This window comes from Parasteatoda tepidariorum, chromosome 2 (genome assembly GCF_982258835.1).
Source record: "Parasteatoda tepidariorum strain Cologne lab strain chromosome 2, Ptep-v5.0, whole genome shotgun sequence".
NCBI classification, from domain to species: domain Eukaryota; kingdom Metazoa; phylum Arthropoda; class Arachnida; order Araneae; family Theridiidae; genus Parasteatoda; species Parasteatoda tepidariorum.
The window spans coordinates 6236883-6253634 of NC_141756.1; the positions used below are offsets into that span (position 1 = coordinate 6236883).

Genomic DNA, 16752 nt, shown 5'->3' on the forward strand with positions numbered 1-16752 from the left:
CTACTTTAACATCTTTAATTGAAAATAAAACTGCAAATGAAAATCAGATTGTTTCAGATTATATACATTTCGCTGCCATCTATAGATCTATATTTCAATGAAAACTAAAAAAATTATTTCACTTAAACTGCGCTATTTAGTTTGAGATAATTAAAAGATACATAAAAATGTTATGCATGTTTTAATTTTTCCATTCTGTGAGTCGAACGATTAGTCACGAAGTAACACTGATTTAAGTTTAATTATCTAGGGATTAAAAAAATAATAATTAATAAATGAAATGAAATTTCATGTAACAGATATTTCGGAAAATTTTTATTTCCCCATAAAACCATCCCCATAAATTTCTAATACTCTAAAGAACTTACGGAAGTATAGTAATCACAAATCGTATCATTTTGTATTTTTAAAAAATATAAAATATTAACTTCTACTTCAGCATGCACAATCCAATTAACGAACAATTTTATTTCGACATGAGTACAAAATACATAAAAAGAAAAAGAATTATTGCAGCCTTTAAGAAATAATTACAAAAAAATTCAGCTATCACTTCTGCCGCAATTTTTAAAAGGAAGCAATTCAATATTGCATCATCGTAGCGAAAATTCTATTTATGATTACAATTCATGGCTAAAAAATAAGAAGGAAAAAATTTTTATTAATATATTAGATTGTAATACGTCAAATAAAGCAACTTTTGGTTAGGGCAGAATAGAACTAATGAGCTTTAATGGGGCAAATTAACATAATAACGAATTTTCAAGGAATTAACTCCTCCTTAATCATGTATTTTATTTAATTAGAAAAATCCTTCGCTGTGGTGCATTTTGTGAAACGCATTTTGACAGTAGATTTATAAAATAAATGAGATTACATTAAGCCCATGCAGATTAAAAGTTTTCTTATATTTATGGAGAAACATCTCTGCGAATTTCTACAAGATCGATTTTTTTTTTTTAAAAGTTCGGCTATGTTTGCTTCACAATATTCGCTTCAAACAGTAAATTAAAACTTAAAGGATGAAATATGCATTCGCTTTTTTTTTCTTTTGTTGAAGCATTTTTATTATACTCATTTATTATTATTATTCAGACTTATACTTTAAAGTTCCATTCATTTTTCTACAGTTTTTCGATGAAATAAGATTTATTTTTTAATGTATATTATAGCTTCTGAAATTTAATGTCTTTCCGAACCTTGACTTTCATGACTCTGAAAGACATTAAATTTCAAAATCTACCATGACTTTCAGAGCATTTTTTTGCCCATTTCTTAGCCATTTTGTTAAAAAAGATTTGAATAGAAAGTTCAATGGATAACTTACGTCAATGATATATAAACTGTTATTATTTTTTTAAAAAGAAAATTCAAACAAAAACTAAAAAACTAACTCGGTAGACAAATATTTTAGAAGAGAAATCTGACACACACACTGTCTGGTAATGAAGAGATGAGCTCTTAAGGAGATTATTGTGAGTGTGGAGGAGGTTTTACTCGTGATTACTAGATATCACACACGCGTTTAGTTTCTCATAATAGTAACTATATTAAATTTAGTTCAAAATAAGTATTAAGGGGTAAGATATAGGTACAAATGTTATTATGTTTTTTACCTATTATGTTATGAATTATACCAGCTTTTCCGAAAATTTTTGCTATCATAAATTCGTTTAGGCAATCGGGCATTTTTTGCAAAGAAAATGAATTTTAAATTTTAGAATGAGAGAAATGAGTTTGAAATTATAAGTTTAGAAAATAGTAAAAGAAATTTATACGTCTTTTAAATATAAACATGAAAGACGTGATTAGAAATATGAAAGCTTGAAACAATCAAAACATTATTTTTGTTAATGTTCTAGGTAACTGCTCTTCTTAGTTAAGTTTAAAGTTTCACATTGAATTCCGGTAAATAATCAAATTAGTAAGAAAGAAAAGATAATGGAATTTTAGGATTTTGCTCTGCCTTTCTAATTTTAAAGATATTCGGATGACCTGGCATTTTAGTGGGGATCCAAAATATATCCTCCCTCAGAAATTTGCTTTAAAGCATTTCGTCGTCTCCGAACAATTTTGCTCCCAACATTTTGAAAGGGGAAGTTATAATTAAAGAAGAAAAAAACGTTAATTATATTCGTTTATTTAATTAAATCATCTAATTGCAACTCCTAAAAACGTATTCTCGGGGGAAAGAAAGGAACAATCTAATGATAGAGTAAGATTTTTTATAACAAGTTTCAATATTCATGATCTGAAAGACATATTTTAAGCGAATTTAAAAGTTTGAGCCGTGGTGGCTCGAGGGATAGAGCATTCGCCTTCCAATGAGGTGAACCGGGTTCGAATTCCAGCGATAGCTGGTCGAGACTAATTCCGCACCGAACTCGCACCAACCTCAGAGCTGACGTAAAATTTCTTCAGTGGTAGACGGATCATGGGTTAAAGTCCCGTTGCTATCAGCCTAACCGTGAGAGGTTTACCTCATCATGTACCGCAAATGCAGGTTAGTTCCATCAAAAAGTCCTCCACGAAGGCACATTTCTCCCAATACTTGATACAGGAGTTCCTTTGTTTTCTGGATTGGGTTCAAAATTAAAAGGCCACGGAGTTGAACATTGGTAGTCGTAAACCCGAAAATTGGGTAGGTTGTTCAACGTCGGTAATAAAATATTGAAAAAAAATTTTTTTTAACCAATAAATAAGTAAAGTTATAAGGTACTTCAAACGCAGAAACGTACTTTATTCGGATAAATACATCTTTTTTACGAAGCACGGCTTCATATAATTGAACTCTAAAATAAAACTGGGGAGCAAATATTTTTTGTTACATTTAAACAAATACTTGATCTTGCCTCGAGGATTTTAAATCATAAATTTGTTTCGCTCTTAAAGCTACAGATTTTTTTAAATAACATTTTTCGTACATTCTTTGTCGAAATGTTAAAAGTGCTATATATAACAGGGGGTCGAGTCAATGTTGCGACACACTAATAGGGGATACAAGGGCACATCATCTTCGTGTGGTTATAATAGAGAAGCGCCCCTCGCCGAGTACGACGACATTTACGGGCAGGAATTCCTATGTAATTTTAATCCTGATTATATGCCTTAACTCTTCTAGAAGTTTGTCGCTGCATTCATGTGACTTCCTGTTTTATATAAAGTTTTTAAATTCGTACACTTCGACTCAAAATAGAGTAAAATTGCAATTTAAAAAAAAAAAAAATAGGTAGCTTGGAAAGAGAAACAGACAGCAGATGTGAAATCAGGATCTAAGATCTGTCTTAAAAAATCTCATGCAACATAGAAAAAAAAATTGTTCCACATCGTAATTGCAAGGGTCTCTAATACCAAAAACAAATAGGGTATGATTGCTCCCGAGTAATGAAATTTTATTATTAAAGAAATATAATTATTATACAATATAGCTAAGTAATACAATAATAACAAAGAATTTTGTATAGATCCGTATTTATCTATATTGCTCCGTATTCATTTACATGCAATGAAATATTAAGAGGTAAAATAACCGACGGCCAATATCGCACAAAAATTGCTAGAACAAAACAGTGAACAAAAACAGAAGTGCGTCATTTCCAAAACGAAGTACTGTAAGTTGAAGTTTCTTTTTTGCAAAAATTGAAACTGAGTAAGATTTTTCGAGTAAAATGAAGCATATTTTTAGAGGAACGAATTATTATTATTTATTTTTTTTCTTCTTCTCATCAACAATTCTGTCCAGGCGCTTTCCTACGAGGTGTAAATAATTTCATGAATAAATACTATATCAAATATTTCACACAATTTAAATTACGACCAGAAACGGTTCCTCTCAAATTTTTTGATTTGTCCAGTTTAAAACCTTTTCCTCGCCCCCCCCCCCATAAGAATAAATAAAAACAATTAAAAAATTAAACTAGATTAGGAATTTAGAAAACGAGCTAATTAAAACTCGCGTTCTATAATTTAACACGAAACGAAACTTCATTTAACTCTTACGAGGGAATTATGTAATAAAGGCAATATAATCGAAATTTCCAAATTTAATTCTCCGTAACAGAAAAATGGGCGGAAAGTGGTATTAAAACTTCAAAAGACTAATCACCTAATTAATAAGCGATTATTATTCTTTTCCGAACTGTGGAATTGTGCATTTCCTAATCAATCACGCAACGTCACTAAATTTTAAACTTCACTTTCAAGTTAACTTCAACGCTATTTTCCAATACCTCAAATCATTCCACTCTTGAAAAGCGGAACATACAAATCTAATGAGAAATCCCTACACTACTGTTTTATTGGAAATATTTCACCTTCCTTTAAAGTCTTGAAGAGAGTTTCTTTATATTTTTCAAAATAGGAAGCTAGTCCGGAATCGATTATCGAATCTGACAGCGAAAGGACCCCGCCCACAACCCGACGACTGCTGCTGTTCTCTCCCACAATCTTCGCTCGTCCACCCCTCTCTGTCTGCATTGCTTGCCTAGGCCTTCCCAAAGACAATGTAAACGCGTAAATCTCCATTTTTACCAACTAGATAATTCGGCTTTGTGCAGTTTTCTTTTGTCTTTATCTGCGCACCTAATTTATGATATTATTGTCTCTCAACCTCTTGTTAAAGGCAAGTGTAGACGTTTTTTTGTGTGTATTTGTTTATTTGCTTCCTATAAACATCGTCTTCTTATTTGGTTGGGCGAAAAAATACCGTTTCTTTCTTGAGCAAAAACTTGTTTATAAAGAAAAATTATAGGACGTAAGTAATAAAAAATGGCTATGATACGAAACTTATTGTTGCGAGACGTTCGAATGCAAATGGCTCCAAGGCAACCGATGTTTTAGAAAAGCGTTATTTTTTTTCCGGCCGTGAAAAATAAGAAACGGTGGAGAAATACGACATTGACGTAAAGAATGCATAACCGTGATACGGAGACATTTAAGGAAAGATATCGGCTTTTTCCAACACATGCAATAAAATATCACAATGTGTACATTGGAGGGCGACAGCTGCTATCTTTCTGCAAGACGATGATATATGCTTGAATAAAAATAAGGAAATCACTTTCAGGTCTACAGACACTAACTGGAGAGTAAATAATCGTAACCTTTAAGAGAAGGATGTTTGATAAAAATTTTAAATGAATAAATAATACGCATGAAAAATTCATTAAGTCATAAAACGAAGATACATTTACTAGTGATAAATATTGAGTTGAATCATCTATATTGCTAAACAAAATTTAATTAAATGCATAAATTTTTTTTTAATGTTTAGCAACTAATCAACAAAGTACCTCGCATGGTTTCATGGTTCGCATGAACATACATGATGAACTAAAGTTTCCAACATAAACATATCTCGCAATACTATGGATTTTTTATTACTATTAATTTGCTTTTGTTTGTGCAAAAGTGGAAACTTAGAATCAAAATATCGACGATTTTTCGACCCGTTAGAGAACTCAAATATCGTAAGAGAGCTCTGGACTTGATGACAATGCAAATTTCAATGGAGCTCTTAATCTGAACAATTGTTTCCTAAATGTAGCAAACAAACTTTTATCTCCATTTTATGATAGGTACAGCGACCACTTAACAACATTAACGAAATAACAGATGCAATCTTTTTTTTTTTTTAAAGGAAATAAAATAAAAAAATAATTAAAATTTTAAAAACTATGTTTTCCAGGTAGGACTAAAGAGGAAATTTATTTTTTATTTTTATCAGATATAAAACGAGAAACAAAGGATACATCACTTTTGTAATAAAATTTCAACCCCTGCGTTTTTCAAAAGTCTTACGTTTTTTAGTATCAAGGAATAAATACTACAACTTCCATTTTTCTGAAATATTAATATAAAATTCTTTTCGATAAGAATGGCATATTATACTAAGCATTGACATATTATACTTTAACAACAATTCTTTTCGGTAAGAGTGGTACATATAATAGAGAAAGATATGATTTGACCTGGAATGCTAGGAATAAGAAAATAGAAATTCCTTAAAATATGCTATCGATTTTAAAGTGGGGAAAGGGAATTTCAGGAAAGGCTGGGTCAAGAGAAACCGGAGCACGAAAGGTCTGTCTGAGAGGAACAAAGCAATTAAATATGATTAATGAAGCTTTGGATGTTAGTTGCAGAGAGACATTCGTGCAAACCTTAATGATATTAGAAAGCTTTTGTACAAAATTCTACATATAATTTGTATTCAGATACATAGTTAAGTTTTACAAAAAATTTTGCAACTTTTGTAAGCAGCTATTTTTAAAGTGAAACTGATTTACATGAGGGTGAAACTGCGAGTGAGTTAGGCAAGATTTTGCCAAAGATTATAGAAATAAAGCTAGTTTTTTTCAAATTTTGCTGTTCGGAAGTGTAATGTAGAATATTTCGCCTTCAGCGACTCGTTTATAAATGGATCATAGTTACTGTAATACTGCTTTTGTTCAAATAAAATACATGAGACAGTAAAAAAATAATATATAGCAATCGTAGAACCTTTCTAAAATGTATATTTAAAATTTTAAAGTAATTACGCTCTCATATTTTAAAACGAATTAAGTTCTTTAACACTACTATCTTTGCTCATGTAAATAAGATTGTTGTGTAAATTCTTCTAACATTAAAATATTTGAATTTTGGTCTAAGTGAAACATACTAAACTGAATTTAACTTATTTAGGAGATAAAAAAGGTCATTTTTTCACATATATTTATTACACGTAGACTTATTTAGCACGTCTTAAAACAAACCTCCTGCAGGCGATAAGTTGAAACAAACACTATACATAATTTAAAATTATTTAATTAAATTACCTTATTGCATTAGTATTATAACCGTCGTTGAACCCAATTTTGGGTTTTTAAGACGGCTAATGTTCAACTCCGTAGCCTCATAATTTTGAACCTAATCCAGAAGACAAGGGAGCAAGTATATGGAGAAATTTGCCTTCGTGGAGAACTTTGGAACTATTTACATTACATGGAGAGGAAAAACCACGAAAACCTCAAACGGTTAGCCTGACGGCAAGGGGACTCTAACCCATGATATTTTACGTCAGCATAATGGCCGGTGCGAGCCGTGTGCGGAATTCGTACCGATCAGCCATTGCTGGGATTCGAACCCGGCTCACCTAAATGGAAGGCGAACGCTCTATCACCCGAGCCACCACGGCTCTATTGTATTATTTATATCCGTCATTGAACAGCTAACCCAATTTTGGGTTTACGACTACTAATGTTCAACTCCGCAGCTTTGTCATTTTGAACCAATCCAGAAGACAAGAAAACTCCTGGATCAGTACCCCTAGACGTATGATTTGTTATGGGACCGGCCTTATTGCATTATTAAAACAAAACAAAAAAAAGAATCTAAATAGCTTATGATATGAAGATGGAATTTCCATGTACCCAGTAGCAATACAGTCCTGATAGTTCGACGGGCACACTTAAGATATGCCAACCAATGCGTAAATAAGTTTCAAAATAAGGCCCTTAATTTATTCAGAACTAATTAATCTCTTAAAATTAATTAGTTTACAACCCACCTTCTCTGAATAAACATCTATTTCTAGAGGAATTTAGACCCTTAAAATATGGAAGTTTGAGTTGAGAATTTAAATTCAATGGGTTGGATCTAGTCACCCAAAACAACCCATAAATCTGATCGAAATCTTTGTTGGGATTGATTTCTAATCCAACATATATTACGTGTGATATTATTATTAGGTTTTGAATTGATCTAACTTCAATAGAAATTTCGCTACAATTCAAAATGGGAGCATTTTAATCTCAGAAACTGCTAAGATTTGTCCCATCATAAATTAAGCACCGATTACAATGACTTATTAATTTACGAGATTATATAAAGCAAACACTACACTTATTAAATTTAATCGCAATTGAAAGACGAAAGATATTTTCTTTTCATTTAGTGACTTTGTTTTCTTTGAGAGATAATTAATTTTTCTTAAAAAGGGGCGGGAATGAAACCCATAACTCAAGAAGTACATTGAGTTAAAGGGGATATATTAGGAGATTTTGTTTTCATTAATAAATTTTGATGTTTACAATTGTCACAATTTGACGGCCAAGGGTATCAAGGAAGTTTTAATTCTGAGTTCCCTTTTTTTATTAATATTAATTTAGGGACGTGATTAGGTGTGGCAGTTTTAAGAAAAAGTTTGAAGCAGCTTAATTGCATAGGAACTGCTTTGAAAAACAATTTTCCATTTTTGTAACAGTTTGTATTAGAATTGAATGCTTTTCGAGCTGTCTTGCTGAAACAATTTTACCCTGAATCAAAACTTGAAAACCGATTATTATTTTTTTAATCGATTATTATTTGAAAATCGATTATTATTCAGTGGTTGTATAAAGTATTTATCAAACAATTCTCTTAACTTAAATGAATGCATTTACATTTTTTTTTACTTTAGCAATAGAATTATTTTAAAAAGAGGTAATTTTTAGGTGCAGCAGTTTTTTTTAAAATAAAAATAATAAAGTTAGATTTTACTGCTGTTTTGATAAACAATTAAAAGCTGTTTTGATAAGCAATTATAATAATTTTTTATTAATTCTTATATTACATAAAGTATTTACTTTACAATGCTACAAACTTAACTACTATTAAAATTTTTTTACCACTTTGACTACAAAAATCATTGTTAAACATGATATTTTAGAGAGATTTTTAAAAAAATATTTGTTAAAAAATATTTATTTTAAAGCGCAGTTAGAATAATTTAAAATAAAATTGCAAACAATTTTTGTTTGGAACAAATGCAGAAGCTTTTATTTTTAACTAACACATCAATGCTATTAGTTTGATAGAAGTTCAGCCTGTACATATTTTACACTCATCAATTTCTTAAATTTGAACAAATAAAACCTCATTGGTATGAGCACTTTCTTTAAAAAGCTTATTTTAATAGATTGCGTTAGAATACAAACATGTGTATACCTCTCCGTCGTCCATAACTACGAGCTGCGTGGAAGTAAAGATTACACAAATTTAAAAATAAAGAAAGATCTAAAAATAAAGAACACCAAAATATATTAAAATGAATTAACTTACCAGGTACGTGAGATAACGACTGCATGTTGTTTGAATTATAATTGATGAAACCTAAAAGAGAAAATTTAATTTAACACCAAGTCTAAAAAAATATCCAATGCAAGAGTTAAATATCAATAATATTTTTACATTAAAAATATAAAATCTGTTAAATTTACAGAAAAAAAACTGTCAGTTGGTGTGCCAGTATAAAACTGCTTATTTAAAAAAAAATACTGTTATTTAAAAACGGGAGCCTGTTTTTTAAGCAGATTTTTTTAAACGGCAATTTAACTTAGCGAAAAATTATATCTAAAGACAGATAATAATCAGATAGAGTATCAATTCGACAATGAAGTCGAATAACAATTTTTTATACAATGTTCAAAACCATAAAATAGTTTCTGAAAAGTAAGAACAAGTAGAGAAAATAGTTGTAAAATGATTTGAAAAAAGATGTAAGTTCTTTACAGTAATCAAAACTGCATTTCAAAACCGAGAATTTGAATTAACTGTTTTAATCGGTTTATGATTAGGGTGTTATTTAAACAAAAACAAAAAAAGGAACTCTATAAAATAACTTCTCCAGCATTGTGTTCGGTGCGATCCAAAAGCAGAAACTGCCTGACCGGTCAATGCCGGGATTCGAACCCGGGATACCAGATTGAGAAGAGAGCGCTCTGTACATTGAGCCACAGCAGCTCTAGTGTTCGGTTATGAAAAAAATCTAAAACTGTCTTTATCTTACTTGTTGAAATCATATTTAAGTGTGAAAACGTTTAAAATTATATTGGCCCAACCTAATAAACACGTATAGAAATTTAATTTACTGAAGAATTTTATCTAAAGACCGAAAATAATGTGGGAGAGTATCAATTCGACGATAAAGTCGAATAACTATTTTATTTATACGAGGTTCAAAACCATAAAATAGTTTCTGAAAAGTAGGAGCGAGTATAGAAAATAATCGTAAAATGATATGAAAGAAGATAAAGTTATTTTACGGTAAGGCAAAACTTGGAATTTGAATTGAGAGTTTTAATCCATTTATTAACCGATGGTACTTTAATAAAAATTTAATTTTTCTATAACTATTATCCTAGAACAAAGAAAAAATCAAATTTGTGTTAATAATAAAAAGTATTTTTTTGGAATTTTTAAAATTACAATCTGTTTAACGTCAAAAAACAGAAATGATTGCGAAATAATTGAGATAATTCAGCAGATGAGCTACCTATTATACCTTTATAACACCTAGCTACTTATTACCTCTTAATACCTCCAACTGAGTTACCATTATAATAATAATAATAATGACAATAATGTCGATAATTTTAAACACTATACATACATGGAATAATGATAGGAATTTATAACGATCGGTAAAATAAATACGATCTTTAAAAACTGATAATTATGCATTAAAATTGCATATTTTACACTAACTGATTTTTTTATAACATTAAGTAATATATTTAAACAATATATTTAATCAAAGAAGAGATTGAATTTTCATTCCTGTACCCTACTCAGGTGAAAAATCAGATTCCTCATGTTACACAGAAAAAGAGTAAGTTTCTGACTAAATAACAATCGGAGTATTTTAAACTTTTTTTTTAAAAAAAAAGAAAGGGAAAAAACGATGATGATGGAAAGATTTTTAAATTAACAATTTTTCTATTAGTGGTCAGAATATCGATACAAAAGATGGCAAATAGTTAAATTACTGCTAGCCAAAACTACAATAAAAACGAAAGTTTAAAATAGATAATTGTGCTATATAAATAGATAAGCTAAATGTGCAGGTTTAGCACTAATTATTTTACTTTATCATGTACAGGTGCAGTCAATCTCGTAAAAAGAGGTGAAGGTCATGTACCGTTCTTAGATCAAAAATCTAAACCAGAAAGTTATGAGATAAAAGAGTTTATATACTAAATCATAATCGGAGTTAATTTACATAACACTAAAGTCGCATTTGTAAAACAAAAATTTATGAAGATTTTTTAAAAGAAAAGAAAAAAAAACTATTAAAATAAAAAATATTTAAATTTTTTTAAAAATTAAAAAAAATGACATGACGGAAAAGAAATAATCTCGCCATCAGCTCACACGATTATATCCGCCAAAAAGAGTGCTTTCTAATATTGTATTAACATAGCCAAAGCAAAATATATCAATACAATAGTGTAAGGAGCACTAAAAAAATCGAAACGCTCTATGAATAGAACAAATTAAGTAAAAAATGCAAAATAAAACAAATCAAGCAAAAAATAAAACATAAAAATTCAAGGAAATAATGAATCAAAAAAATAATGAATATATATATATATATATATATATATATATATATATATATATATATATATATATATATATATATATATATATATATATATATATATATATATATATATATGCTGTGAGATTACTATTAACCTATTAAGTACAATAAAAAAAGATTGTTCAAAATAGAGATAATTATACGCCGAATGTGTGTGTTTTGCACTAATTATTTTCTTTTATCATGGACAGGTGTATTCGATCATATTAAAAGAGTTGAAGGTTTCCTTCCTATACCATGCTCAGATGGCAGGAGGAATGCTGCAGTTTCTACGAACGATATCGCCCGTTTTCACTAAATGCAGCTGCTTCCGTGTTCACGTGTCAAAAACGTCTTCTCTTAGTAATCGATCCTATGTTTTGTTTGGGCTAATATCCTAATAACTATAAATAAGTCATTAAAAGGAAAATGTATCGCTTTAAAAGGATTAATTTAGAGATTAATGAAAAAAATAGTATAACCAACTATATATATATTTCAATTAAACTAAGTTTGAAATAAGAATACAAAAAATATTTAAAAAAATTCAATACTTGAAAGCACAAAAAGGCATAGTGTGTGAAGTAATAAACCACAAAAATAAAAAAATAGAAAACAAAAAGTATTAGTACATTTTTGATGAACTTAAATAGCTTCCCATTTTATATATAACTTCAATTTTAAGCAATCATATCAAGGAAATATGTAATTTCAATATTTTTACATTACAAATATTTTGCGTTCTAATTTCGCCATAAGAGGCAAAATTGCCACTACTTTTTTATATTTTCAGCATACATAAAAGCAACGGGAAATTTTTCTTTTTACCCTGTCTTGAAATAAACACTTTAATTTTGATGACCAATAAGTTATGCATCCTGTAATATAGCAATAAAATAGGTAGATTTGTTCTTAGAAACTATATATACAAAAATTCAAATCTTCTTAATTTTGAAATGTATATCTTCACAGATAATAAAATTAATGCTAAAAAAAGAAGAAGAAAATGAATTATTTGAAACTGCATAATGCATAAAAGTCAACTTTTAAATTATTTAAACACACTATGTAATTATTTTAATAAAATTAGTCATTAAAAGTAAAGAAAATTGTTAGCAGTATCTGAAATAAAAAACGTGTCAACATAAATCTTTTGAGAACTACGGAAGGAAAAAAAAATACAATTTTTAAATCCTTCTCGTTTGATGTAAAAGTAAAACAAATAGGGGAATACTTCAAAGAAGCTAGCAAGTGGAGATTTTCTCAGAGCTTAAGCGAAACATTATGTAGGGATTATTTATATTATTATACTTTCTTGCAGAAGGAGTAAGTGACAGGAGAAGCAAAAAAGAAAGAAAAAAGAATTTATAATGATCAATCATTTAAAGAGGAATGTTTATACCTTTCTTCCTTTTTTTTTTTAAAAAAAAAACTAAAATAAATAAATAAAATTGTTTTACCTTTATTTTCTTTAAAAATTCGTTACTTCAGTTTTGTATATTGGGTTGTTCGGAATGTAATTTGGTTTTTAGTTTAAGAAAATGAAAGGCGATTTTTTATAGTGAATAAATATTTTATTAAATTATATTTTGTCCATAGATTCTATTTCAGTACTTTTTGCCGTCTTTCTGGCAGTAGTATGATTCCACGCGCATAAAAGTTTTTTTCTTAGCTGGCAAAAAACTGATCCAGATGATTTTTAACCTCCTTATTAAAAAAAAAAAAGTTTAACTGAATAAAAATTTTGTCGAGATCCGAACACTGTTGAAAACAACCCATTTCTTGTCTCCAGTGATGACGCGCTTCAAAAATTGATAATTTTTTTGAAGTTAAAGGAGCAAATCGCAGACGTCAATGAGACGCCATTTAATTTCTTTCCGTAAGAAAACGAGGAACCTATATGTCTAGCTTTGAGATAAAACCGTTAGTCTTTTGAAAATATCATGAACGGTCGAATTCGATAAATTTAATTTCTCAGCGATCTCAAGAGTTATTTACCGGTTTGCATCAATTAATGTCTTTATTGTGGATTCATCAGTTTAAACAACTGGCTTGGCGCATCTTGGGAATATTTCCGTATCGTGATCTGTTGCGCCAACTAGATTTTAAACTTGCAATGAAAAAAAAGAGGTGTTTGCCCGGAGGTGGCTACGAGTTATAACCATTTAAGTTAGTCCCTTTCTGTGATATTTTTTTTTCAGTTTCTCGCGGGCCGCTACCCGGAAGTTGCCAAGACTTGGCGGTTATTCTGCCATAGATAACGATACTGAAATCCCCCTAGTGGAAATCTTAATCAAAATTTTGCAAACCAATTTTGGCACTGGTGTACTGCCAATACATCTTTACCATACACATCGGATTATTTTGTTTTCTTGCTTGAACAGCAGTTTTATCTTTTCGATAGTAAGAAAGTAAAATATGCCGAAAATTTTGCTTTTCACTTTCCATGTTTTAAAAGGCACCAACCAAAAACTACTGTTTAGACTCATCCATCGAGCTTTTTCACTAGCAAGCGTTTCAATATCAGCTGTCAATATATGCAATGATTATGCGGCTGCAGTGAAGTTTAATGAGAAAAAAATATAATTAAGTTCTCTGTTGGGAAAAAACGAAATTACTTTCCGAACAACCAAACAGAATTTCATGAGACATTGTACGAAGCGCCATGCGCCTTAAAATTAATTATTTAGTTTAAAATTGAGAGCTATTCAGAAAAACAGTTAGATAGTACTAATATCTGGAGATGCCAAAATGTATTTTTTATAAATTCAATAGAGTAAAACCAATTAAATTTTCCTCTCATTTAATGGAACTCGTTCACTGATTACTATAGTTCACTAAGCCCCTTGAATCACTACTTCATTTTATTATTTTATTGCGATTTCTTAGTGAAGTGGCGAATCCAATTTGTATTGTTATTATATTATTTTTTATAGCTTTAATTATTATAGTTCTATTATATTTATTTTTTTAAAATCCCAATGAGAAACAAAATATATAAAAGAAACGATAATCAATTTCCAACCTACAATGTTATAAGATTAGTTTATACTTGAAAACAGGTATTCACCGCTAATGTGGAAACGTTAACATCTGTTTCCGAATCACGGGTTTTTAATTAAGCACGGGGTAGTTTGCTTTTATAGCGAGTTTTCCAAATTAAATATTCTCACATACATCAGTTTCTTAGAGCGCGCCTAATTATAGCGAAGGATGATGATAATGCACACAAAAGAACTTATAATTCTTCCGTCGTTGGAATTTAGCTTCATCAGAATGAAATTATGAACACTTTAAATGAGAAGAAATTAAGAAAATTCAGCCACTGGTCCGTACACATTTTCATTTTCAGTTTATTCGATTAGATTTTATGTTAAAAAAAATTAAAGTAAATATAGATGGAAAATGTAGGCTCTCGCTTCGGATTTATTTAAACAGTTAGTCAAAAATAATCCACAATACAATAGCAGTTAAAAGAAAACACATAAAATGTGTTGTCCACCTAGTCCCCCCCCCCCCCTCTACTGTAGCTTTTCTGAGTTCTCACGATTTTAAATACTACCATCATCCGGGGGTTATTTAGGCCACATGTGTACTTCAGACATTTTGTTAATAAATTTCGGATGCAAATTTTAAAACTACTATTTTGAGATGGACTGCTAACTGTTATGCATTCGGTTGCATGTTTTAATGAAGTTATGGATTATATTTATGTATTCGGTTGCATGTTTTAATGAAGTTATGGATTATATAGCATAGCAATTACCTAATAATAATTTGTTTTAAAGATAAATTATGAACCTTTACTATAACTTAAGAAAATTTCCTCATAATCTATGTATTTCTTTGCGTATATTTACGTTTCCCACTAATCCGTTTTTAATCGAATTATTTTTGAGCATTTAAAATTTTTTTTTTTTTTTTTTTTTTTTTTAACCTTATCAGAAGTGGTAAAAGTTGCCCTATTCATAATATTAACATATATATTACTTATATTAATGCTCTTTATACATAATACAAGAAATTAATAATAATTGTATAATAATAACATAAACCGATAAAATGGTCATTTTTTTATCTTTTGAACTACGTGGTTTTTAATCGATCAATTAAAATTTTTAAAAATGTAAAAATAAAATGGATCATTTAATTTAGGCCATGCACACGATGACCCTAATTCTTATGGTTTTTCTGTGGACTATGGGTCGAAGGAGGAGAAGCATGTAGGAAAAGCAAGAATGGAAATTTAACTCTGGTAAAAATTGAAGATTCGATATCGATTGAAAAACGTTAGTATTATGTTCGCTTCAAGAGAAGAAAAAAAAAAATCGATTTTTTTAAAAAAGTACCTAAAATATGAAAGAGTTACTTAATTAAGTGTTAAAGCCCAGTCGACTCTACACAAAGAATCTTATTGCATCTTATAAAAAAAATCAAAGGGGGGCACCTGATATTTTTATCGAGCGTATTTTAAAAATTTATTCAATACCGACTAAAACTGAAAAATAAAAATTCTGGACTTTCCAGGAATACATATATAATAGGACAGTAATAAAACGAGTTTTCCTGGGTTTCCAGGGTAGCATACGAGCCCCGGGAATAACCAACCGCCTCCACACATAAGCTATAATTAGACCTACACTATACACTTGCCAAGAAACTCACTAATCCACTGGGAAATTACTCTCCGAATAACATTTAAATAACATAAGGAAAAAATTGATTAATAAAAAAGGAAAACTGAATAAAAAATCATTTCCAGCTATGTTCGCAGTTATAATCTGTAAAGCACTGAAGGTGAAAATCAGGTCACGAAGTATCGAACAGTTATTCTACGCAGTCCGGCCAAAGTCTAGGGAAGAGATGCAAGGACTAGTATAACTATAGCTTACCGGGACCAGGAATTGGAAGGGGGGGATTCCAGGACAGGGGGAAATCAATGCTGTATCCCGGGCAACGCCGGCGCTCGTCTTTCCACAAGATGCCAAAGGCTCCTTACGCGTGGATATCCTTTCCAAGAGGAGGCCAAGGAAAGAAGGAAATTATACGTATGAAGGAGATGATAGAGAATTTAAAAAAAACATTCCATCGAGTTGGAGAAAAAGTTAAATATTTTAAGACGTTAAAAACCAATTTCATTAAAAGTTTTGGAATTCCACTACTACTTTCGGTTTGAATGTTTTCGCTTTTCACCCGGCAGTTCAAATTAATGCTAAAGCATCAAAGTTTCCGCAGAGTGAATTTTTAAAGTAATTTGAATAAACTTTGTTAAGTGGCCATGCACGTACATTTTGATGGAGATATTAAAGTGGGATACAATTTCATTTTGATATTATGTAACGCGGTGGATTTAATGCGCTAAAAGAAAA

General features: G+C 29.9%; 1 protein-coding gene across 2 annotated transcripts in view; it reads right to left on the reverse strand.

Annotated features, from left to right (window-relative positions):
- orb2 (cytoplasmic polyadenylation element-binding protein orb2) overlaps positions 1-16752 on the reverse strand; it is an 85358-nt gene that overhangs the window by 11256 nt on the left and 57350 nt on the right. The window contains exons 3-4 of one of the 2 annotated variants that reach the window (XM_016055713.4): positions 9082-9132; positions 8968-8991 (exon numbers count right to left, since the gene is read on the reverse strand). In XM_016055713.4, coding sequence (XP_015911199.1) covers positions 8968-8991; positions 9082-9132 — 75 coding nt within the window. The remainder of the gene's footprint in view (positions 1-8967; positions 8992-9081; positions 9133-16752) is intronic. The other variant, XM_016055714.4, reaches the window with a different exon arrangement.